Genomic DNA, 23,984 nt, shown 5'->3' on the forward strand with positions numbered 1-23,984 from the left:
GTTGGCGCCAGCAGACGGCAGCCAGAGCATCGATAGCAGCTCCACGATATAATCGATTCTGCGCGAGCGCGCTCCCGCTCCAGATATTTTCCTCTTGTTAAATTGTAACCGATAAAATGATCGAGAATTTTCTAGCGAGTCGACCTGATAGATAACACAAGAACGAGAAGGCACTCTCTATCGCCGAATCAACCAGAACAGTCGCACAATCGAAAATATAGAGAGACAGTCGGGCCGAATTAGTCGAATCGAAACTTAGTCGTTTTTCACAAAGTTGTAATATTTCTACATAAAGACAGTTTGTTAAAAATCACGTAAAGCCAGTGTCGATATTATTTGATCAGCCAGAACCATCCTCTCAATTACCGTTTTCATTAATATATATTTTCTTTAATAAATAAAACATAATATCCGGGGTCACGTCTAGGACGTAACCGTCGCAGCCGTTTAAAATTAATTGTGTCGGGTCGAACTACTTTTTATCAGAAGATTGAGACGAATCTTTCAATTGTAAGGAAGACCATTCTTATCTCATTATCGAGGAAAACAAAGCGATCTTTGAGGATGGCGTAAAAAAAAATGATGAAATTCAATTCTTCCATTCTAACAAGATGTATACAGGATGTGTCATTGAACGTTCAGGTATAATATATAATTCAAATATAAATTTCCTAACCATTAACACCAATTAAAATATAACCTCAATATTACTATTTTCTATATTTCAATAATAATAACATAATATACATTATATATTGTATATACGTAATAATTGCATTGTTAAGTAGGAAACTAATATTTTGAAGTTGCATTACTTGGCGTTATTTATTGTGAATTGATTTATTTGACATAAATTAGCGATTTCATGATTATTGGTTTTATTTATTTGAGTATGATCGATATTATATAATCTGATCTTATTTCAAGATTGTCTTCAGTAATGTCTTGAGATATAATACCACTCTGTGATTAGTTGATGATGTTAAAATTGTACTTAAGATGATCTTAATATAACAATCGATTATGAATATCGGCTATATAACTATGAATATGAGTCATTACTGAAAATATTGTCTAGCAAGTATAATTGAACGAATTGCAATTCTCTAAATATTATCGTATCATAGACGATGAAAATGATCTAACAATGCCCCAATAGGAAAGCATTTCTAAAACTATATGACGAAATCTTATAGGCAATTTATGTTTTGCAATTATGTAAATATATTTCAACTAATAGATGTAAAAATATTGATCTTTTATGCCATATTAATTATTGTTTGCGAAATGAAATACTAAATAGTATTTCGGCAAATCTATAACGATATGGCGAATCATCTTAGCAGTATATTTGCAAAGTAAAAGTGTAGAAAGAAATTGCTCACTAATTGAGAAAAATATTTCAGCTATATTATGTTTAAAATACATAGGAATATAATTGTGCTTGAAAGAATGAAAGTAATGCTTAAAGAAATACACAATTATTTCTAAATTATAATATAAAAATATTACAAAATAAAACATTCCACATTAAGTATAGCAAAATTTTAAATAAAGAAATAGTTTCCAATGGGTTGCATGTAAACTGAGTTTTCGAAAACAGTGATGCTACAAACAAAAACGCGGTTCGCTCGCTTCGGCAGTGGAGGGAATAAGGCACAATACGCAAATTGAAAATAAATCGGTTAACGTGTCTTCATATATCATTTTCGGCGCTCAGCGGCGCCTGCGCCGAGCGCACACGTATATATGAAGCTCTTTCCGCTCTTTCCATGTGTGCGCGTCTGCGTGTAGCAGTTGGCAGTTACGAACCGGCATGCCTGACTTCACATTTCACGTGCATTCACGTTGTGGCTTGTTTGGCGTTGTGGCGTCTTATTCGTTATACTAATTCGTATTGTACAAAGAACTGTACAAAGTCTTGTACAAAGAAAGTGTCTCGGAAAATAAGAGTCAATCAAGATTGTGATGAGTGTTGAATCGAAAGGAATACGTGTAATTTATAATCACGTGTCAAGCTAGAAAGGTCTTACATTCCGAATACATAACACGTATGTATTTATTCATGTTTTCTTTAAATTATATAGTTTTATAATATTGTTTTATGACATAATTAACATTTTTAATACATATATAGACCCAGACAGCACAAAATATTCCAATAATATTCTGATATTCTTCCATATATTCTAACAACCACACGTTACGCTGCATGGGTCCTCGGATTGAGATTTCTTTTGAAGCATAGTTAGTTTGGGCCTACATAAGATATTTATAGTAAAACAGTTTGAGTGCATGGGCTTTGGTTGACCATTAGCAGGGCTTCAATGTTGCATCTTTAACTAGCACTTTTGTAATGTAATTTTTTTACCCACTACTTTGCAATAAATTTGAGCAATATTTATCCATATCACATTTATATATGCCTACCAAGTTACAAATAATACACAATTGCTAAAATTAACATTATTATTTACGCAAAAGGCAAAAATCATTATTACACATAAATGATTTGTCTGCGTTTTACTAGTAATGTTACTTTTGGCAATTGTGTATTATTTTTAACTTGGTAGGCATATATAAATTTGTGATATAGATAAATATTGTTCAAATTTATTGCAAAGTGGCGTGTAAAAAGGTGCCATTACAAAAGTACTGGTTAAAAGTGCAACATTGAAGCTCTGCTAATGGTCAACCAAAGCCCATGCAGTCAAACCGCTTTACTAGAAATCTTATGTAGGCCTAAACTATAACTATGTTACAAAGGAGATCTCAATCCGAGGACCCCCGCAGTGTAAAATAACGTGTGGTAGTAAGAATATTTGGAAAGAATATTCTTAAAAATATGGAAGAACTTTATTAGAATATTTTCCGAATATTTTGTGCTGTTTGTGTATATATATATAAAAGATTATATTACTCAGAATATTATATTTATTTATTGTTAATCTTTGCACGTGTATAATATCATAAATATTTTTTCAGGTTATATTGTCTTGTTTGGCGGTGTTTATAACAATATTTTATATTCTGTGAGAAAACGTAATAACATTTATCAAAGTATTTTTGAAAATTATTGTTCATTCATATATTTGTATATAAAATATTTGTAGATGTGAAATGTGCCTTTCAAAGAACATTTATTGTATTTATGTATTGTTTATGTGCTATTAATGCGGTCAGCCTTGTCAGCTTTATTATAACACAATTTAACAAAATTCTCATTTTTTATATATTCATAATTTGTGCGTTAAGTCTAAAAATGTCATGTTTGAAAAGAAATTTTTATTTAAAAACGTCAATTAGTCGTAAAAATCCAAACACTATTGGTCCAAGATAATACACAAGAACAAGTAAATAATACTCAACAATTACAAAATAAATCGGCAAATGATCAACATAGTATCAGTCACGATAGTAATGCAATAAAAACAGGAATAATTCAAGAATTGAAAAGGTAAATTTATTTATATTGCATATAAATTATGTTATATTAAATATTGTTGCATATAAAAATATAACCAAAGTTATTTTATTGTTATTTTATATTCAGAATGATCGAAGGAGGTTTTCACGCAATAAACAAAATCCTTAGGTAATCTTTAAATATTTTATCAGTAAATAAAATTTTAAAATATTTATATAGTTATTAAATTACTTTATACTTGCAGAAATCAAGAGCAGCATTTAAACGAAATAAACTTACAATTAAAACGGAATAACGATACATCAATTCCGAAAAAACCGGAATACTTTCCGATGCAATCGGTTGAATGTTTAGATAAATTCGAGAATTGCTCTACTGAAGAATATCAAAATACGGTTAGTATCTTTACTAATTTTAACAAATTAAATTAAATTTTTAAATTTGGTTTTATAAAATTCCTATTTTTTATTTTCTATGATTTTTATTTTCTATTTGTATTTGTAGGTTTCATATTTTATTTTCCTTGGTGGATTAAACCCTAAAGAATGTGTAACTGCTATGATTAAAGAAAGTATCACAGACGACTTTTCCGTGAATATTACATGGAGTGGATATGGAAATACAGTAGAAATTGCTAGTCGCAAATTAACAAGAGCTATATATGGTAAATTTCATATCATATACTATGTGCATAAAATTAATACGTTTATGTTAAGAAAGAAAATGTAATTTTCAGAAGCCTTAGCAAGGAACAACAATTTTCCCAAACCAATGGTCACAGAACTTCAAGAAGCTATAACTGAAGGACTTCGCAATGCAAAGCAACGAGTAAGGAATAGAGAAAAGGAAAAAAATGATAAAAGAGAAAAAGGAAAAAGAAGGGTTTTAACCGAAAAAGTAAAAGAAAATTTGAATATCATAAATTAATATAGTTCAATTTTTATTTCTTATTGAATAATTTTACTCAATAACTTCCATTTCGTGCATCTAGTAATTTCTGACTCTTATCTCCATATTTTTAATTAAAAGAAAATATTGTAAGAAAAAGAAAGGTTTTGAAAACGTTTAATTTGATGAAAACAGTAACATTTTATAATTATTTTCCTAAGATATTAATTTTTGTAATCGAAATTTTAAGATTTTCTAAATAACTAAGAATTTTTTTGTTTTAAAAGTTTTTTCTTATTATTATAAGTTTATGCTTTACGTTCTTTATGAGTGTCAGGAATATATTTATATACAATTATTTTCGAGAAGTTTACTTTTTGTTTAAAATTCTATGTACTAAATAATATAATGTACAAGACAATATAATGTATAAGATATAAAATGTATTTAATACTGAATGTACTTAATAAATGTACTTCATTAAATAAATAAACTTGCTAATTAAATAAATAAACGGTTTATTTAATTGTTATTATTTCATAGTTATTTAATTGTTATTAGCTAAATTATTTCCTTAAAATTTGCTGCAAATATTGCGAAATGTTTTTACTGCATTAAATTGTCACAAATATTAAAGGTTGAGATTTTATGTTTTCAAATATTGAAATAATTATAAAATATTTATATACTAAATTGGATTTGTATAATTTTTGACAAATGTATTTGCTAAATTTTATTCTGACAAAACTGTTGCGTTATGGCGAATCATCTTAGTGCAATTAGTGAGAAATTTTTTGTCAAATCATGATGTCATTATTGTGCAAAGTTTCCACAATTTTCCTATCGGGGTGTGGAGGAAGCAAACAATAGAAAAGGATAAAGAGACTGTTAAAGTTTGTAAATCAGTACATGGACATTTACCAAAGAAAATGAAACGACAGAGAGTTCCTAATGTTCCATATTCGCCACCATTACCTGCCATAAAGAAAACTATATCTAATAAAAAAAGAAACGCTAAAAACAAGACTGTAAATATACAATACATTATGATTCATTGCATGTTTGCAAAATTGAGAGTTTTGAAAGAAAATGTGCTTTTCTTAAGTAATATATTTAGTATATATTTTAATGTACTACTTACTTTTTATAGAACAAAGACAAGGCTAGTGATGTGTGCAATGCGAAAACGCAACAGCTTACTACTATATTATCTTCATCCTCAGAACACTCTTCAGATGAGGATAGATCACAAAAATCTAATGATAATTGTGCAGAAAATAATACAATTATTGCTCATGATTTGGTTCGTAACAACCTATGCTATTTATTACTTATATATAAATTTTTTATTTGTTAAATAATAAGAATAATAATAATGTGCTAGTCTTTAAATTATATTAATATATTGGATTAGTGCAAAAGTTTGTGCCTGATTTGTAAATAAAAAGTCATCTATACGAATCGGGCACAAACTTTTGTACTGATCCAATATATTAATATTATTTATTAAGATATTATATATTGTTGTAGACACAACATCAATCAATTACTCAATCAGCACATAACTCAACAATTGCTACACTTTTAAGACGACTCGAAGAAATGGAAAAAACAAATACTCATCTTCATACTCTCCTAAAAAAAAGAGAGCATTATCACCATCACATCAGGTAAGAAACATTTTAAGTTTTAGATATTATTATATTTATCGTATAAATTTTTTAAGCGTATTGATTAGCTGCAGGATAGAACATTCTTTTAAATTCAAGAAACTTCTGTATCCTGCCAATCATGCTTGAAAAATGGAACAAATATAATACGAATCATACACTATTATTTTATAAGAAAAACTACTACTCTGAAATGTGTGTATTTGTGTTTTATAGGAATTGAATCACTTGGAAATGAAGATAACGAAAACATACATGCTGAGTTCGAAAATAGAAGTAACATATTATTATTATGTTTTCTTTAATGGAAGTATGTGTATAATATGTAAATACGATAAATGCAATTTTTATTTTAACATAATATTTTCTTCTAGCATGTATGAGCACAGATTCAACCAGGAAACAGTTGAAAGATGTAACAGATACCTATCAACAAATCAAACAAAATAAAGCATCGTTTGAAGCAGGTCATTTATCATCTTCCTTTTAAATCATCCTTTTCAAATATACATTAATAATGTTACATTAAAATTTGAGATTGTACATTTAATTCTATATTCTATTTTTACAGAACCTAGGAATATTTCGCAAAAAAAATCTTGTAAAGATACGCATTCAAATATACTGCAACATAACTCACTTGAATCACCATTTGTACACTCTCAAAATGAAGTAGAGTCAGAGCGGGAACCGAATATAACAAATGATATAGAAGAACCTTTGGCAGATATTCCACGTCAACTTCATCAATTATACGGAAAGGATTTTAACGGAGAAACGGTATTTATATTTTTACATTTATAATATATATATATATATATATATATATATATATATATATATACACTCACCCGAAAAAAAAGCGGTACACTGAAAATGTGGGAAAAATTCATCAAATTTCAACTGACGATAACTTCGTAAATAATAAAGATAGAAAGTTCTATAAAATATGGAAATGAAGCTAAAAATCTCTACTTTAAGAATCAATTTATTTCAATGTTGCAAAATAAATTTATTGAAAATGGCGGATGACAAAGCGCGAGCATGCAAAATTGAAAAATAATGGTTCGAGTTTGCGACGGTGCACGGTATAAACAAAAAATTGTAGCTTATTGGGATCAAAAGCGTACGAAAGTACAGAGTCTCCTCTTTAAAATGCTCTTTTATGCATCTCGATACGATGATTTTTCGCCGAGAGATTCGCATTTGAAGAAAAAGGCAGATTCTTACTTCAAATGCGAATCTCTCAGCGAAAAATCATCGTATCGAGATGCATAAAAAAGCATTTTAAGAGGAAACTCTGTACTTTCGTACGCTTTTGATCCCAATAAGCTACAATTTTTTGTTTATACCGTGCACCGTCATAAACTCGAACCATTATTTTCAATCAATTGTTTTTGCATCCGAAAGAGATGTCTGCAGATCTTTTGTGATTTCTCCGCCCTGACTTTTTGTTTATGCTCGACCGCACATTGCGAGAAAAGTGCTTGATTTCTGCGATGAAGTTGGCATAAATCGACTCGAATGGCCAGCAATGAGTCCAGATTTAAATCCCATTGAACACCTATGGGACAATATTAACAGAAAAGTACGAAATCATATACCTGCTCCTCAGTCATTGCCAGAACTTCGAAGAGTTCTTGAAATAGAGTGGAATGACATTACGCAGTCTGAAATTAGAACACTAATAAGGAGTATACCTCGTCGCATGAATGAGGTAATACGCGCACGAGGAGGTCATACCCATTATTAATATACGCGCGCGCACACGCAATTGTACACGCACCACCGGGAGGGTTTGGAGTCGTTAAATATCGTGGACCTGACGAGCCATGAGGTCCTTATCCCAGTGGTGCACGCACACACACACACACACGGGATCAGATTTCTGCCACGTCCACGCCGTTGATCCTGGGTAACGCTAAAAGCAGAATTGACACGTACAACCGTAAGAAAGAGTTTGGAGTTTTAAAATACCGCGGAGCTGATGACCACGGAATTCTTATTCTTGCAATTCGGTCTGGTTCAAAATTGAATATCTCGGCACGTAATACAGCTAGCAGGAGCCTTTTTTTAAAAACCATTTTAAAAGTTTGGATGTCTAGTGTTCGAAAATTCATAACGCAATAATGTGCAACAATTTTCTCCAAAATGGCGGATGACAAAGCAAAAGCATGCGAAATTGAAAAATAATGGTTCGAGTTTGCGACGGTGCACGGTATAAACAAAAAATTGTAGCTTATTGGGATCAAAAGCGTACGAAAGTACAGAGTCTCCTCTTTAAAATGCTTTTTTATGCATCTTGATACGATGATTTTTCGCTGAGAGATTCGCATTTGAAGTAAGAATCTGCCTTTTTCTTCAAATGCGAATCTCTCGGCGAAAAATCATCGTATCGAGATGCATAAAAAAGCATTTTAAAGAGGAGACTCTGTACTTTCGTACGCTTTTGATCCCAATAAGCTACAATTTTTTGTTTATACCGTGCACCGTCGCAAACTCGAACCATTATTTTTCAATTTTGCATGCTCGCGCTTTGTCATCCGCCATTTTCAATAAATTTATTTTGCAACATTGAAATAAATTGATTCTTAAAGTAGAGATTTTTAGCTTCATTTCCATATTTTATAGAACTTTCTATCTTTATTATTTACGAAGTTATCGTCAGTTGAAATTTGATGAATTTTTCCCACATTTTCAGTGTACCGCTTTTTTTTCGGGTGAGTGTATATATAAACATATGTATATATAAAATAGAAACTATACATAGAAAATTTATTATATAAATATAAATAATTATGGCAAGTAGCTTCTCTTTTACTATAATAATAAAACAATTCTTTTTTTTCTCAGATATAAATTCGTGTATATTATTATATTATTATAATATTATACACTAATTAAATATAATTATTAAAAAATTCATGAATTTTTTAAATTCACATTATTTTCATTGTTTATAGATGATATTACTCGGAAATGATATTTTTTGTAAATCTTTGGTTCTACATTATGCTCTTGGTTCTTCATCAAAGACAACGCATTTAGTTCGAAAATTGGTGCTTGGCGTATTTAAAGAAGAGATTTTTAAGAAAGGACCTCATCAAGTCACTCTTACTGGTTATTCACCTCGTAATATAGGAAAGCAAACTGAAATAAAATATGATAATATCGATATTATTGCTAGATTTACAATCATAAGTAAATTTTATCAAGTTTTATTATATTTTATGATTTTACTGAAAATATTTTTATTGGTATTTTGTTATGTTGTAGAACATGTGATTTATCTTTTATTTTCTTTCAGAATATGCTAAAGCAATAGGAAAACTTAAAAAGTGGCCATATGTTCGTACCAAAGATCTTGAGAGAACGTTATCCCAAAGGATTGGAGAACTTAAGCGCGAAGCCAAATAACTATTAAGTTATAATCTTTATTTTCTGTGTTAAAAAAAAGAATTCATATTTTATATTTTACTATATATATAAATATTATTAATAACGTTTTGTTTTGTATACATATACTTTTTATTTTATAGTGGATATATATATATATATATATATATATATATATATGATGTATGATTATGTACTTTATGTTTGTGCAATAAAAACACAACAAAATAAAACAAGAAACTGTATATTTACTCATACACACTTTTATATAATCATATATAAATATATATATTAATATATTTATATATTTATATATATTTATATATATTTATATATATTTATATTCATTTATATATAAGTGTATCTATTTATGTATGGACAAATTCGGTATATAATTTTGTATAATTAGATATGTACTATTTTTGTCCAATTATGTATGAGAAATTTTTTACCGGGGGGGCTTTAAAGAATCTGTATCTGCAACTCGTCCTTGTCGCATGTGTATGACAACACAAGCAAAAATAAAAATTTACTTTACTGAATCTTTTTTTACCCTGAGAAATATAGATATGCATAGGGATCATGTTGCTGCAGTGACTGAGCCTCAAAGTGTTCAAAGAATTAATGACTTTTAGGCACAATATTATGGTGTAAATCAGCGTTCTCCTCTCTTTTACATACCAGGGTTTGATGTAACAAAATATCTCTTGCAAGATGCATGTTTTGTACGAGGGCGTTCTTCAAGTAGAGTGTCGTTTATTATTACATTTTTGTATATCTATAAAGAAAATGTTTTCTGTAGATAAACTAAATAGTAGAATTGACAGATTCGATTTTGGTCACTTGCAAAGAGACAAACCAGCACCCATAAAAGAAATACACTTAAACCAAAACTTGAAACAAAGTGCGTCTCAAATGGCTGCTCTGTCTCACACATTGCCCTTTTTAATTGCTGATTGGATAGAGAATAGTGATGATGATGAAGTGTATATAAGACTTGTAAACTTTGTTCTTTTGTTGCAAATAACTAATATTTGCCTTGCATTCGAGATAAAAATTGAAATAGTACCAATACTTACCAAAATGATTGAAACTCATCATACCCGCTTTTATCACCTTTATCCAGGACATATTACACCTAAATTTCATTTTTTGGTTCATATACCGAGACAAATATTGGAGTTCGGACCTCCTCGACAGCAGTGTTGTATGCGGTTTGAGGCAGCACATGCATATTTTAAGTCATTAATACCAGTGGTTTGTTGTTTCAAAAATATTCTATTTACCCTGGCTTACAGACATCAGGCGCTACAGTCCTCTTTACTTAGCACACTTCCAGGTGCCCCTTAAAAAACTTTTTTAAGTAATAACGACAAAATTAAACATGGACAAACTATGATATTGAACACGGTTACTTATGCAACTCTTTTCGAAAAATTTTTACGTGACGTTGATACAAATGAAATAAAAGTTATGTGCACTTCAGAAGTTATCTTTCATGGAACAACTTATAAGAAAAAATCTGTTATTTTATTAGAGTGTAAAGACGAATACTTTCCACGCTTTAGGATAATTGATGAGATATATGTCATTGACAAAATTGTATACATTTTATTTCATGCAACTGAAACTATTTATTTTAGTGAAACATTAAATGCATATGAGATAAAAGATATTTATCCGTTTCAAATCGATCTCTTAAGGATAACTGATCTTTTATTTACATATGCATTGTCCATATTTTTACATAATAATTCTAAATATGTAGTATTATTCAATTATGCGAGAACGGAATTCATGGGTTAAATAATAATTTTACATAATAATTATACATTGTAATATAGCTTTTGTATGTAAATTATGTTATTATTTGCTTAAATAAAAAAAAATGTTGTTCTTAAATATGTCTTTGCATTCTGAGTATGTCTTCGAATTGAAAATATGTAGTTAATATAATACATATTAATATAAGAAAAATTATTAGATCAAAAAAATTTAGTGTATTTCTTTCAATTCCATGCAATAGAATCAGAAATAGCGGAATATAATTTTGAAACAAGAAATTTGTTTTTGTTTAAAGTAAATCCATATTTTCAATTCAAATAAATATGTTTATTCTAGGAACAAAATTTATCATTCGAAATAAGATTTTTATATTCCGCACAACAATGTTATCTCAAAACAAGTAATTACTCTTATTCCAATAAATTAGCCTACTATAATTCTTTAGTGAAGAATATCAGATACTTGAAATCAACATTTCTTTCTTGAACCTGCACATTTTGTTTCCTCTACCAATCGCATATGTTCAGTTGTAACGGCATATTCTCTTATTTGAAAGTAAGTAATTATTCTACATAAGTAAATATAATACTTGGTTCAAACAAAGGAAGAGTTTATCTCAAGAAAAAAAGATATCTTTATTAAAACATATGGTTTTCTTCCATCGACTCTATATAATAAGCAAATAGAATTCTTTTTTTAATTTAATATTCTTGATTAAAGTATTAAACTTACTAGGATCTAAAATACATTTTGAATAAATTTGATGCTTATGATGAACTTACGATAGATTTGCGGATATATGAACTTATGAAATACTTCAAACAAGTAATATTTACTTAAATACAGTATGTATTTTTCTGTGTGTACTTATAAAAATATGATATTAGAAAATGGCGTCAAGTAAAAATAAAAAATTATACATATCATTATTACAAAGAAAAAATTATTTTATGTTTTTTGGGGGGGATTGTTATCCCTATCTCGGTATTTCTAATGAGAAAGGTATATTTTACCTTGGTATACCCAAAGGATATACTATCGTCTCAAAAACATCTTTGGAATATCTTCTGGACGTCTTTTGAATATGCTATGCTATCTGGGTACATACAGGATGTTTCAGAATGATAGACTGCTATTCGTGTACGAGTACAGCGCGGTAAACTGAACAGAAAAGTCCTTTACCAATTTACAAATTTTCGCAATAATAAGTGAAATATTAATTAAAAAGGATTGACGAATGAGTAATCTGTTCGAAAAGCTGTTCAGTTTCTCCAGAGAATTACATAATGTAAATAAATAATATCCATGAGTATTTCGTGCTTTTAATAAAAATATCTTTTATAAAACTTTAAATTAACAATTATTTATTAATTTATAAATTGAGAAGAGTCTCTAGAAGAACATTTAACAAGTCTAATATAATTCATCGAGTGTAATTTAATAATATTTTAGGATTATTATATTGTAAATGTTACAATTGAGAATTGAAATTTTGTTCTTGAATTAATTATTTAAAAAATAAAAGATTTTAAGGATCGTATCGATTTTAAAACATTGATATTTAGCAGTCGGAATACGGAATCTTACCGTATTACAGATGCATCGTATCTGAGGCAGAGCGCCGCATGCGTTGTCTCAAGACGTAGTGGGCAGCCGGTAAGCGTTAGCTTACGAAAATTAACCGAAATGTGCAGGGCATCGATTGATGTAATTTTTCCCTAAGAGCGAAAACGTGAAAAGTAAAAATTTGACGTGAATTCGACGAATAGAATTGTCGAATTCACATAAAAGTTTTTATTTTTTCTTAGGAGCGGAAATGTGAAACATCATCTTAATGTTTCAAGTATTTTTCAAGTTAGATATAAATATTATTAAATATTAAAGTACGGTTACAGTTGTAAATCTTGAAATATAATGCTTTGTAAAAACTGAGAAATTTACAGCTTAAACTTGGACGCTCAGAAATAATATTTTTTTAATATAAATCGAATTTTTTTAATATCCCCATTTTTCCTTGATTATATCTGCCGCTTTTTCGGCGATCATATAAACGGGTAAATTTATGTGCCCCGATATAATCTCAGGCATGATGGATGCATCTGCTATCCTTAGCCTTTGAACACCGATCACCTGCAAAACATTGCATATTTAATTCATAAATCATTCATAAAGCATATAAATTACAACGCAGTAACGTCTATCAAATCTCTCATAATAATTTTAATTTTATTTTTAACAAACGCTACCTTTAATTCCGGATCGACAACAGCAGTGGCATCTCCTTTTGGCCCCATTTTACAAGTCCCGGAATAGTGATAGGTTGGGCACGACAATGTCCTTACCGCACACTCCCAGTAAGCATAGGAATCATATTCGTACTTCTCGCATCCCGGAAGAGTGTCGTTTAATAATTCTGAACCGAATGCCTGCATTGTCTTTGTCTGACCGATGCTTATCGCGTTCTTAATACCGACAATCATCGTCTTGACATCCTCGGGATCGTCAAAGTAATTTGGCGTGATCTCCGGTTTAACATTAATGTCATTAGCTAACAATCTTATCCGCCCACGACTTTTCGGTTTCAACAACATCGGTAATGTGGCCCAGCCATATTTGCCACGGTGTTTACACCATATGTCGTGCACTTTGTCATTAAAACCCATTATAATAGGCAGAATAGGATCACCTTTAATAGTACTGCCGAAAAACATAAATTCGATATCCGCTAAGCCACTGCGTTCTTTTGGCCGCTTCGTGTTGATAAAACCGAGTGCTTCACACGCACCCGGAATTACACCTGGTCCCGATCGCCTCGTAAGAAAATCTGATATATATGGATAAGCAGGGTTTATTACATCTTGCAATCGTAAGCTCGTCGATTCATTTACCATCCACGTCAGGCCGCCGTAAGCTACATGATCCATTAAGTTTTCACCAACGAACGGTGCATCGTAAACAACGTCAATCCCGAGATCAGCGAGGTGATTGGAAGGTCCGACACCCGATAGCATCAACAGCTGAGGCGACATAATGGCACCCGCACACAAGATTACTTCCTTGCTCGCAAAGACGGAAATAATTCGACCGTGTTTCGTGAATTTCACGCCAATTGCTCGATTCGTACGACGATCGATGAGCACTTTCTTCACCGTACTCTGAAGGCTCACATGCAGATTCTTGCGATGGCGAATTGGATGCAGATACGCTCTATTGCTGCTCATACGGGTGCCGTTCATGGTCGTGCTTTGTACGTACGAGAATCCGATCATGTTCTTCCCATTGTAATCCACTATCGGATATCCCAGCTCCTGCCCGGCACGTAAAAACATTTCCGCTAACGGTGTGCGGGATGTCGAAGAAGAGACGTGTAATGGTCCTTTAGTTCCGTGGTATGTAATATCTGACTGCAGCTTTGGAACATTGATTGTTTCGAGTTTTTTGAAGTACTTGAGAACATCCTTGTAAGCCCAGCCTTCGTTCCCCATTTTAGCCCAGCGATCGTAATCCTCGGCGCCGCCTCTAGTGGCGATCATATAGTTTAACACGCTGCTGCCGCCAAGTACTTTGCCGCTGGGCCAGTTGCAGCGGTTATCAGTCATACCAAGACAGTATTTCTTTGAAGGTTTAGTTCGAGATTTCCAATTGATATCGTCGCTCAATTGCAAGAAGTAAGTTAATAATGGGACGTCCATAAAAAAATTTTCGCGATATCCAGCTTCTATTAACAATACTTTTGCCTGAGGAACTTCACTCAATCTCGCGGCTAGCGTGGCACCGGCTGTGCCAGCACCCACTATTATAAAGTCGTACATGGTTCCGAGCTGCGGAGTCATATCTGGTACTTCTTCTTCTAAAAAACGTTGACCTTCCCACAGAAAACTGAGCGATTCGATTCCTAGTTGCACTAAATTTCCTATGTTCCATGTTCTTGTTTTATTGTTAAAATTCTGATACGCGTTCGACGGCAGTTGCCCGTTTAACGATAGGATTGCAGTAAATAATACACCGATAAGAAGTACTCTGTTCGACATGTTGAAATGACGGCTGCCTTTTGAATATTTTGCAGTGTTGCGATATAGGACCGGTTGTATGCGCATGTGCGGCAATACGGCGTCAGTACAGTGTCTCATACAAGTTAAACAAGGCACCGTTACCCCGCTACATTAAAAATAATTCAAAATTTTTTGAAATTGATTGAAATTTTCTACTTCTTGGTTTTTTAGCTGCTGGCTCCGTAGATTCCATGCTTGTAAATAAATAAATCTTACCTTATTTGTAGTCACTTAACCTTCTCATGTCAAAACGTTTCACCATACGGTCAACACACAACATATAACGGCACTGGATCTCCACCACCGCACATGTACAGAGCCGCACCACAACGCGCATACAACCGGTCCTATATCGTAACACTAATTTTGCATGCCGAGAGAGAACCACATATACAGGGTGTCCCAAAGTTCGCGGCCCAACCGTCGTGTACAGATAGAGCGGGTCAAACTGAATAAGTAAATCCTTTACCACTTTGCAAAATTTTTAATAATTAATTAGAAAATAATTAATAAAGATCCGCCAATCCGCGCAAGTATTCCCCGAGCGCCGAGCGCGCGGCGAGTAGGACCCACTCAGCATAGCATAATACAAAGAGCGGCAGAGCGGTGGGAGGGACGCTCTCTTGGCTAGCTACGCACACTACACTGCCGCGCTTTGTATTATGCTATGTGGGTGGGTCTTACTCGCCGCGCGCTCGGCGCTCGGGGAATACTTGCGCGGATTGGCGGATCTTTATTAATTATTGAAAATTTCGCAAAGTGGTAAAGGACTTACTTATTCAGTTTGACCCGCTCTATCTGTACACGATGGTTGGACCGCGAACTTTGGGACACCCTGTATAGCTGTATAGCAGCGCTTGGAATTAGTTGCAAATTTCGGGCCGATTCAGGAGACGACGTCTCCTGTTCCCCCACTACCGCTCGGCCGCTGGCGGCCGAGCCGCCGATAGCTCTGGCGCAGGAGTGTTTTATATAAGAAATAAATGGGTTGTTGAAGCACCTCTCAGAAAATAGTAATATTTTCTTTGCTACATAAATAATGTTTATTTTCATTAATAATTAAATATATATATATATATATATATATATAATGTATAACGTGCAATATTATTATGCCCGGGTACATAATTGTACGTAATTGTAATATAGTCACTATTCCTTTTACAGAGGCTGTGAAACACCGATACAAAAAGATCGACGATCGTGCGATCAAAACAACAATAATTGATTGGTTCCGGCGAGCGACAGATCGCCTAAAAAAACAGGAGAAGAATGTGTAATGCGTTTCATAATAAAAAATTTAAATTCTATTTAAATATTGTGTTTCAATTAAAATAAAAAAAGTATTTTATAGTTTAATTGCATTGGTGTCCGTTATTTATACTTGTATGCATTTAAGTACAAGTATATACCCATACTTAAACAACATATTTTCGTAGTACGGCATTAGTGCATCGTTGTAACGTAACATAATGGATTTCTTACGGACGTTTTTTTTTGAAAAATGATTTATGTCAGTAAAAATAGTATAAAATGTAAACAAATATGCGCGTTTTAATTTTGTTTTTGTCATTATTATAAAATATTTGTTTACTTTTAATTACACTATTTTTACTGACATGAAAATATATTTTACTAAATAAAATACAACAATAACGTACTAAAGACGTATAGAAGACGTAGTAACGTCACGATAATGACGTACTAACGACGTACCAACAACATACGACGGCGTTCTAAAGATGTACAAAGGATGTACTAAGAACGTACAGAGGACGTCTAAGGGCGGTACATTGTACGTATAAATGACATCTACTGAACGTTCTCGGAACATGTCTGGTACGTCATCTGGACGTCCGTACATGTCGAGTGGGACGTCCTATAGACATCCATCGAACGTCGAATTGTTGTATGGGTATGAGCATAAAGGAAAGATTATTAGCAAAATTTCTAAAAATAAAAGCTTCTACCCGGTAAAAAATTTCTCATATATAATCATGTAGCATTTAATAGAATTATACAATATTTTACATAATTGTGTAAAAATATGTATAATTATACATGACGAAATATAAAACGTTATATATATATATATATATATATAAATGGAGCGACTGCAGTATAGAATTACATGTAAGTACTTTTTATACATACTTATATATAATGTCCACAATATTTTATATATAATTATATATGAATCTCTGTTAGTCTAATATATGATTATGTATAAGTCTTGCATCATGTATAAACATATATAAGTAAGAAGCAAATTTCAGATATAGTCATACGCAATTGTATATGATTTTGTATAAACGAGAAATTCTGGCTAATTGTGTCACTTTTTCCTTAATTTCACTTAATGCCTTGATTTAAAAATATTTTACTTTTCTAAAAGTTTCTATACCTTTTTCTCATCGCGCGCGTGCATGCAAGAGAGGAATATAAACAAAATAAAATAAAAAAACACTATTTTACATTTATAAGAAATATATGTTATTTATTGTATTTCTAAATAATATGAGAAAAATAAATAACATGAGATATAAATACATTTTATGAATAATACAAATAGTTCGAAAATTAGTGCTTGGGGTATTTAAAGAAGAGATTTTTAAGAAAGGACCTCATCAAGTCACTCTTACTGCCCATACAGCACAGAACATTGCAATTACATTGCAGCAATGTTACAATCTTGCAAGTTGCAATGTAATATTGTTGAGACATTATTGCAACCTGTAATTGTAATATTTCATGAGAATGTGACAGCAACATTCCAGTAACATTGCAATAGCAATATTCGGTAATTGCTAGTTCGTTCGTTTACCGCTATGCGACGCGCGTTGCAAAATCTATCTCGTATTTAAGTTTTAGGGCGGTATTCATAGTCCAATCTTAAATATCGTCTTAAGATTTTCTTGACTAAGATTGTCTTATTTGTATAAGCTCAACTTAAGGTATCATGTATTCATAGTTTCAAAATGAGACAATCTTTGTAAAGAAATTGATACTTCTTTTTGCTTAAGATTTTCTTAATGAAGTTAATGCTTAAGATAATCTTATTTAGCGTTCGACAATCTTCGGAATTTTTCTGATGTATCAGCCAATAAAATGTATGATATATTAAAAGATTCTTGTAGAAAAATTCTACAAGTTGCATGTCTATATACGTTTTATTCATGTTCCAATTTTTGTATATTGTTATGTTGTATATTATAATTTAATATTGTTTAAGTAAAAGTGAAAAATAATGGCAAGTAAAAAACATTATACTGAAACGGAAAAAAAATTTTTTTTACGAATTTTAACAAAATATTCACACATTATTGAAAGAAAAAAAAGTGATGCTACAACACTAAAAGATAAAGAAGAAGCGTGGAATGAAATTTGTGATTCATATAATATGTCATCTATTATTACAAGCAAGGTAAGAAATCTACATATTTTTTTCTAATTAGTTATATTAATTGTGTAAAATAGAAATATTAATTATATTTGAGAAAAATCTAATGTGACATTATGTGAGGTTAAGGTAATTTTACTTAGATTATATTTTACTTCTTAATATTTAATAATTTTATAAATTACAGAGAAGTATTCAACAACTCAAAAAATTATGGAGTAATCTCAAATCAACTCAGAGAGATGCCCTTACACATGAAAAACAAGCACGATTATTAACAGGTGGTGGTCCTGAATCTTCATCTACTGAAATTGATCCTGATATTGCTGCAATAGCACCCAATTTGTTGACAACAGCACCGACATTATTTTCATCAAATATGTCAGATGAAATATTACAAGGTAGCTACATCTTTATTTTATTAATATAATAATCGAAAAAATAGTAAAAGTAACGAATAATATTTTTTTAGAACGACAACAGAGAATTCTAAATGACGATTGTATTCCTGAAGAATTATTGATTGAAAATCAAGATAACGAATCTTCATTTGTTGATGATTTCGGGGAAATTATTTTCACTAATAAATCTACTGAAACACCTGATATGAAAGGTTTAATTACTAATTTCACTGATACTTTCTATTAATATATTTGTTTGTAAATTATATTTAGTATTGAATAATGACACAATACAATTCAATATTACAGAATCAAGCAGTGAAGTCGATGATGCTGAAAAAGCAAGTAATGCACAAGTGATAGCATTAAATCCAAAACGTGCAATATTTAACAGTAAAGGTAAATTTTATCAATGCTATTTCTACTATATTGATTACTCTATATTTATTACTATATTTATATTAATTTTATAAATATAATTTTATTAGTAATTTTTTAGAAAATAAAATCTCTGTTTATAAATCCAAGAAATTAAAAAATAAGAGATTGTACATATATATTTATCATTATTATATAATCTTCAATACTAATATATGTATATATTTTTTTTGCCAAAAAAGAATCTACATCAAAAAGTGTACCAAGAAAACGTTTAATGGAGGATATAGACATTGGTAAGATATTCGTCATATTTTTATCGTTATTTCTGTATTTCAAGTGTAATAATTGTAATGATAAATTTTTTTTCTTTATAATGTAGTGCTTACACCAAAGAATAAACTTAAAAAATCGGGATTTGAAAATAAAGAAAATGTTGACGAGAAACAATTAAAAATGGAACGCATCAAACACATAATTGAACAGGAAGAGCAAATAGCAAATTTAAAGATACAACATCAAGAAGTAATACAAAGACTTGAAATAGATCATCTCAAAGAAAAATATGCTTTAGAAATTCGTGCGGCTACTGCTACCACTGAATTATCAGAATTATTACTTAAAGAAAAACAAAATTTAAGATAATCTTCTTTTTTTAGTTTGATAGTGAGTACTACCAAAGAATAATTTATTTTAGTTTTATTACAATGGCTGTCATTCTATTATAATAAGAATTTCTTGTTTTATGTATTATTATTATAATAGTATTACCAAAAAATAATTTATTTTATTACTATGACTGTCGTTCTATTACAATAAGAATTTCTTTTGTTTTATGTATTACTATTATAATAATTCAGTATTATTTTTAAAATTTAATTGAAATTATATTTACTGTTATTCATTAAAACAAAGCGTTTAGAAAAGATAAAGTATTTTATTTTATTTATAAAAGTTATAGCCAATGTACCTGTATGCTTTGTTATTATGTTATGAATAAATAAAACGTAATGGATACAATAATAATTATTTCGTACTTTTATTTTTATATTTACTTTATACAACAATATCTTATTAATATATAGATATACATATATAATTTTAATGAAACATACGAGCAATTAATGCTTCGCGAGTAGCAAATCCATCTAACGTTCCATTATTAGGTTCACGTACAGGTACTTCTTCTTCATCTTCATGGAATTCATCATTATCTTCCGGTAACACATCATTAAAAATTAATGACATATTATGTAATACAGCGCATGCTACAACAATTGTTGTAGAAGTAATTAGTTTTGTTGTTAGTCCTCGTGATAAACAGGGAAATCGTCTTTTCCATACGCCGTAAGTTCTTTCCACTATTAGTCTTGTTCTGCTCTGTATGTTATTGTAACTACAATAATAAAATAATTTATAATACACTAATTTTTTTATCCATTAATTATTAACATTTTTTAGTTCAATTACAATTTTTTAATAGAATATAACAATTTTTCAATACAATTAATACAATTTAATTATAAATATTTTTTACTATTAAGAAATAGAGAAAGAAAATTTCAACCTTATTTCTTCATTGGTTCTAGGATTTGGTATTGGCGTCATCAAAAATGATAAACATGGATATCCTCTATCACCAACAAGTATACCATCAAACTGATTTTCCATGTATCGTATATATAATAAAGAATTTTGAAAAATTCGACTGTCATGTGCGCTACCAGGCCACTCTGGTACAATGTCCAAAAATTCCATTTTAGGCCCAACAACAGTCTGTATATAAATACATATGTTATTCATTAAAAAAATAGTTATTAAAAATAAACAAGAATAATAATACATACTTGCACGTTAAGTGAAAAATATCCTTTTCTATTTCTGTAAATTTCATTTACATTTTGGATCTTGTATCCACCAATCTTATGTGAGTACAATCAATAGCTCCATCCACACCAGGAAGACCAATAGCTCCATTCCCTTTTCCAAGATTATTAAATAACTGCCAATTTTCATTTTGTATTTCTGAATTCCGTGGCATTTTTATATATTCCTTAAGCAAGCTGGCAACTAATAAACTTACACGAAAAACTATTCTTGATGTTGTTGGTTGTGAAACAGTCATTGTATCACCGAGAAGAAGCTGAAAATATTAAATATATATATAATTATTTTATTATTTTATTAATTATTAATAACAATAAAATGTAGAATATTAATAAATATATTCTAATTGGAAATACCTGAAAACTTGCAGTTGCGTAATATCTCAAGCATATCAACAGTTGCATTACTGGTGGAATCGGCAGACCACGATTATTAATTTTTCCTAATCCTTCTTCAATTTTTGGTAATATACCATACAGAACAGAATCTTTATTAAATCTATAGCGTTTCTTAAATTGCAAATTATTGTAAAATTCAAAAGGGTTTTGTCCATCACGAATATATCGTTTTCGTACACGTTCCACATTTTCAAAATCATCTTCGATGTCTTCGATATCGTTAATTTCTTCCATTATCTCTCTATTTATAATATATTTAGATTATTAGTAGGTTATTAATAAAATATATTAGTAGGTTATTAACTACTTACAAAAATAAGATTATCTTAAGTAATGTACGATGTTGACTTAAAAATATAACCTTACTTTCTCTGAACATGAGCTTATTCGATACAAATAAGACTGTCTTATTTGATTATGAATTTAAACTAGTTTTAAGCATACTTAAGACATTACTATGAATTATAACAGAAAAAGATCATCTTAATGAAGGTAAAGCTTAAGGCGATGCTTAAAGAAATCTTAATTTATGATTATGAATGTAGATGGCATCTTAAGTCCATGCTTAAGACAATCTTGGATATAAGAACGGACTATGAATACCGGCCTTAGTCATGATGATTATATGAAACTTGCAAAGAGTGGCTAGTAAGATTAAAGACATAGTAATTATTTTTATCAGTTTAATTTTTCTGATACGACCTCAACACAGGGAATTCAGATATTGAACTGATTGTTCAAAAATTGGACAGATAAATGTCCGAATAAATAAAAATATATGCAACATTATTCTAAGATTGCAATAACAATGCATTATTGCAAATTCATTACATTGCAATATTACTGTAATCTTTCGTTACAATCTTCCTAAAAGCGGACATTTTAACGTTGCTGCAATCCCACAGCAATGATGCAACAACATTTTGCAGTGAATTTGCAATATTGCAACATTGCGATGAAAGATTGATGCAATGTGTATGCAATCTTTGTGTACTGTATGAGTATATATATATATATATATATGATGTGATATATGTATGATTATGTACTTTATGTTTGCGCAATAAAAACACAACAAAATAAAACAAGAAAATGTATATTTACTCATACACACCTTTATATAATCATATATAAATATATATAATCATATTCATGTATATATAGGTGTATCTATTTATGGATGGACAAATTCGGTATATAATTTTGTATAATTAGATATGTACTATTTTTGTCTAATTATGTATGAGAAATTTTTTACCGGGCCCCATCATAGCAGAAAATGGCGTGTCTCCAGTTACAAAAAATAAGAAACCTTTATAATTTCTTTCTTCACCATTAACAGATACATTTATGCCCTCAGTTTGAAGAGTTTTAATATCGTCAATAAAAGGTTTGAGTACCTTGTGTAGTCCAAATTTTTTCAAAAAAGTAGTCTTTACAATTGCATACAAATTAATGGCCTTGAGGCTAGAACGAAGTTCAGGAGGGATATTAACAAGAGTCCAGTAAAACATTGTCAACTTCTGTTTTACAGTATTTGCCCCAAGTGGGTTTACTACGCAGAAGTCATCCCCATATAAAATGATGCCCAATGAGTTAGTGTGAGACGCAAAAAATTCATTTCTCTCATAATATAAGCCATCAGTAACAGTTAATAACCGATCGGTATTTTTCTTGGGATTATCAATTTTGAAACGAATTTTATCATTATTCAAGAGAGCTTTCAAAATGCTAAGAAAAGATACTACGTACGTATAATGAGTTTTTTCCACTAAATTACAAGGTTTACGCAGCCAAACATGAGTTTTACCAAGAGGTATCGCTTTAGGCATTATCATATTAAATTTTTCCATGATAAACTTATCAAGTAGCCATCTGGATTTAACAGCTGAAAACAGTAGGGACGGTGAAAGATCTTCATTTAATAAATCATGGAATAGAAAACATTTTTATAGGAATAAAACCTGAATTGTCGTTTGAAATTTGATGCATCTTATTCTGTAAAAATATATAAATATATAAATAAATTTAATAAATAAATAAAGAATTAAAAGGTTAAAATAATTTGATCTAAAATGCAATTATAGCAAAATGATGAAAATAATTAATAACTAATACCAGAATTAAAGAGAGATAATCTTTTATTAATTCTTCCACTCCAACACGTATTCGATCCAGTGCAATTTGTGAAGTTTTGCAACCTTCTCGCACTTGAATTAAAAACTGTGCTCCATGCCATTCAAGCAACTGGCGAGATGTCAATTCAGGAAAATTATAATTTTCTAGAAATTAATGTAAAATT

The 23,984-nt window shown here is 30.3% G+C and overlaps 3 protein-coding genes, 1 long non-coding RNA gene and 1 pseudogene across 9 annotated transcripts; 3 read left to right on the forward strand and 2 right to left on the reverse strand.

Annotated features, from left to right (window-relative positions):
- Nucleotides 1-31: 31 nt before the first annotated feature.
- LOC136997240 (uncharacterized) lies at nt 32-6,605 on the forward strand. Of its 6 annotated transcripts, none has more exons than XR_010888040.1 (7): nt 32-642; nt 5,142-5,343; nt 5,466-5,618; nt 5,846-5,985; nt 6,202-6,295; nt 6,360-6,452; nt 6,557-6,605. XR_010888040.1 is itself a non-coding variant. In XM_067347753.1 (7 exons), exons 4-7 carry the CDS (start codon nt 3,555-3,557, stop codon nt 4,352-4,354), a joined length of 543 nt encoding a protein of 180 aa, XP_067203854.1. In that variant the 5' UTR covers nt 164-642; nt 1,795-2,051; nt 2,986-3,457; nt 3,528-3,554; the 3' UTR covers nt 4,355-4,829. The 6 variants fall into 6 exon arrangements, 2 of the variants coding, with proteins under 2 accessions (XP_067203854.1, XP_067203853.1); XR_010888039.1 differs by having other exon boundaries at nt 6,202-6,261; XR_010888042.1 differs by lacking the exons at nt 5,142-5,343; nt 5,466-5,618; nt 5,846-5,985; ... (1 more) ...; nt 6,360-6,452; nt 6,557-6,605 and adding exons at nt 1,795-2,051; nt 2,986-3,457; nt 3,554-3,595; ... (1 more) ...; nt 3,996-4,091; nt 4,164-4,829 and having other exon boundaries at nt 150-642.
- Nucleotides 6,606-7,393: 788 nt separating this feature from the next.
- Nucleotides 7,394-9,370, forward strand: LOC136997243 (uncharacterized). Its single transcript, XR_010888059.1, has 2 exons — nt 7,394-9,186; nt 9,293-9,370. It is a non-coding gene; the product is annotated as an uncharacterized lncRNA (long non-coding RNA).
- Nucleotides 9,371-9,536: 166 nt separating this feature from the next.
- LOC136996871 (glucose dehydrogenase [FAD, quinone]-like) lies at nt 9,537-15,771 on the reverse strand. The gene is made up of 2 exons (XM_012369751.2): nt 13,413-15,771; nt 9,537-13,296 (listed from the first exon to the last, which is right to left on the reverse strand). Exons 1-2 carry the CDS (start codon nt 15,294-15,296, stop codon nt 13,162-13,164), a joined length of 2,019 nt encoding a protein of 672 aa, XP_012225174.2. The 5' UTR covers nt 15,297-15,771; the 3' UTR covers nt 9,537-13,161.
- A 2,371-nt stretch (nt 15,772-18,142) lies between these two features.
- Nucleotides 18,143-20,423, forward strand: LOC136997239 (uncharacterized). Its single transcript, XM_067347747.1, has 6 exons — nt 18,143-18,642; nt 18,806-19,019; nt 19,091-19,231; nt 19,329-19,418; nt 19,640-19,693; nt 19,780-20,423. Exons 1-6 carry the CDS (start codon nt 18,466-18,468, stop codon nt 20,040-20,042), a joined length of 939 nt encoding a protein of 312 aa, XP_067203848.1. The 5' UTR covers nt 18,143-18,465; the 3' UTR covers nt 20,043-20,423.
- Nucleotides 20,413-22,289, reverse strand: LOC136997238 (putative nuclease HARBI1; annotated as a pseudogene).
- Between the last annotated feature and the right edge of the window lie 1,695 nt (nt 22,290-23,984).

The sequence above is a fragment of the Linepithema humile genome, chromosome 1, assembly GCF_040581485.1.
Source record: "Linepithema humile isolate Giens D197 chromosome 1, Lhum_UNIL_v1.0, whole genome shotgun sequence".
NCBI lineage: Eukaryota > Metazoa > Arthropoda > Insecta > Hymenoptera > Formicidae > Linepithema > Linepithema humile.